This window comes from Cyphomyrmex costatus, unplaced genomic scaffold (genome assembly GCF_001594065.2).
Source record: "Cyphomyrmex costatus isolate MS0001 unplaced genomic scaffold, Ccosl1.0 scaffold35, whole genome shotgun sequence".
NCBI classification, from domain to species: domain Eukaryota; kingdom Metazoa; phylum Arthropoda; class Insecta; order Hymenoptera; family Formicidae; genus Cyphomyrmex; species Cyphomyrmex costatus.
The window spans coordinates 356,468-358,726 of record NW_017277664.1 but is presented as its reverse complement, the minus strand read 5'-3'; the positions used below and the strand labels follow the sequence as shown (position 1 = coordinate 358,726).

Here is a 2,259-nt window from a genome sequence, read left to right as displayed (position 1 = left end):
GAGATAGAGAGAGAGAGAGAGAGAGAATTATAAAAAATATATTTTTTTTAAAACAAACAAAAACTAAAAAATTTCAATACTTTTAATTAAAATTTATATGTATATATATTGCTACATTATTCAAATTGCTTCTTCCCTCGCTAATGGATGGCGCCACTAATACCGATCTGTTTAACTATACATATAATCCAAAAACATTCTAGAATTATTCGTTATTTTTATATGTATTTTATATTTGTCATGAATTAATTATAATAATGTTTCCAATTATTTTTAGTAATATGATAAAAGTTAAAAGAAAAAAGTTAAAATAACTTTTAACGCTTGTATATATAATATATATAGTTTGTTTTAATTTAAAATAATATCACATTTAAATTAAATTAATTATTTTGTTATTGTGTTTATAATGTCCAATTTCTGTTTTATTCAAATTACTATTTAAAATTAGAGAGAGTTAAATTTAAAAAACAAAGCGTATTGTGTTATACCAAGTAAGACTTAAGCAAATGTCAACAGTAGGTTTGAATTTAAAGTATCGGTTGCGGTGTCGATTCTGAAGAAATAGGAGCGGCTACGTCTTAGATGATAGGACTTGTCGAAGTACTCACATTAGCTTCGTCAGCACGTACAACTTGCCGACGGAGAATAATTTAGGCAGATAGAAAGTCTACCTAACGCTCTTTTATGCTCCTTCCAATAGATTAAAATGTCAAGAGAAAATATATGATATATGTCGTATGTATCAATATATTATTCAAAAAATTTTTAGTAGATCCTGAAAGGATCCATATATATATCCTTTAAAATAAGTAAAAATATGTATCGCTTTACGGTTTAAAACTGTAAAATATAATTTATATCTTTGTCATTAAATTATCAAAACAATTAATTTTACTTAGAATGTTTTTTTAATTCAAAAATGTTCAGGCACTAAAGATTATGTAAAAGTCGCAGAGTATTCTGCATATCTTAAGAGTTATTTTACTTTATAATTAAATGACAGGTATGCACGTATAAGACAAAAAGGAGGAAGCGACGTTACTCTGAAACATGATATCGCGTTTGTGATCTACAAGTGCGTCACGTGTAGACTTTCTAGGAGTCGTGGCCTCTCGTATCACCCTATGATAACCCAACTACGGAACCCTCTTGTTTCGTCGTATCCAGTTACGAGCCGTGCGGATGCACGTGCATATTGTCGTCCCCGAGTGCTTCACCTGACACGTGGCCGGGCAAATTTCAATTCACCGGTTCTCCGCGGATGTCAGTGCTTGACTTCGTGACAAGTAGGTTGCCGGGGTTGCTTGAACTCACTCGACTGGTTGTCGTTTTTAATTCGTCGCCCTTACTAGCGTGCGTAATGATCGTTCCGCGATACCGCGTCACGCTTACGAAAGCACGAAAGCAGTCCGTCAAAGGGAATCGATAGGGACTTACAGTAGAAATTCCACGTTCGTGAGAAATCTTCAACATCGGAAATTACTATCATTATATTGTCGGATCTTTTATTGCCTCCCATATTTTAATTTTTACGTGGAACCAGAAGTCTTTCCTGCTAAACTCTTTTACACGGTTTATCTTTCTTCTTTTTTTCTCCACGTTTTGAAGAAACAAGAGAAAAAAAGCTGAACAATGCACACAAAAAATTTAACTAAAAAAAGACCGGGCTCAATGTGTAAGAGCGATCTTAATTTGTATTGTGTTAAATTCAATAGCTTCTTGTTTTACAACACTAGCAGGTGTGACACCCAGCAAATTGTGAATTGCTTTGACGATAGGGTGTATTGAGCATCGGGTATTCACGTTGCAGAAGATGTCTCGGCCCTATCGAAATATTTCTGTAAGTATTTTAAGATATTTTAAGCAGAGAGAGAGGGTCTAGTACTAATGATAATTGTAGCGCCAAGTATTTATTGTTTATTTCTAATGAAAAAAATAAATTAATACTAAATACTTTTATGATAAGTCTATACAATATGATGATGCAAGATACTGAATATTGTATTTATAATATATAAATTAAATAATGTAGATACAATTAAAGACGTAATGTTGCAAAATGTTTTAAAAAATAGTAACTATTTTATAATAATACTTGCTATACGCGTACACGCAGAGAAAACAAGAAATCTGTATTGAGGTGGTTAAAATTACAGAATATATTTACAAAGTAATAGGAAAATAGCAAATGCAATTTTCTGTTTGACAGGAATGGGTCAAACTATATTGATCATGTAAAATTAGAGAGAGAAAGAG

General features: G+C 31.7%; 1 protein-coding gene across 1 annotated transcript in view; it reads left to right on the top strand.

Moving 5' to 3' along the window:
* The first annotated feature begins 1,979 nt into the window (after nucleotides 1-1,979).
* Nucleotides 1,980-2,259, top strand: part of ChT (choline transporter) — a 14,536-nt gene continuing 14,256 nt past the window's right edge. The window contains 1 exon segment of the mRNA XM_018542907.1: nucleotides 1,980-2,001. Coding sequence (XP_018398409.1) covers nucleotides 1,980-2,001 — 22 coding nt within the window.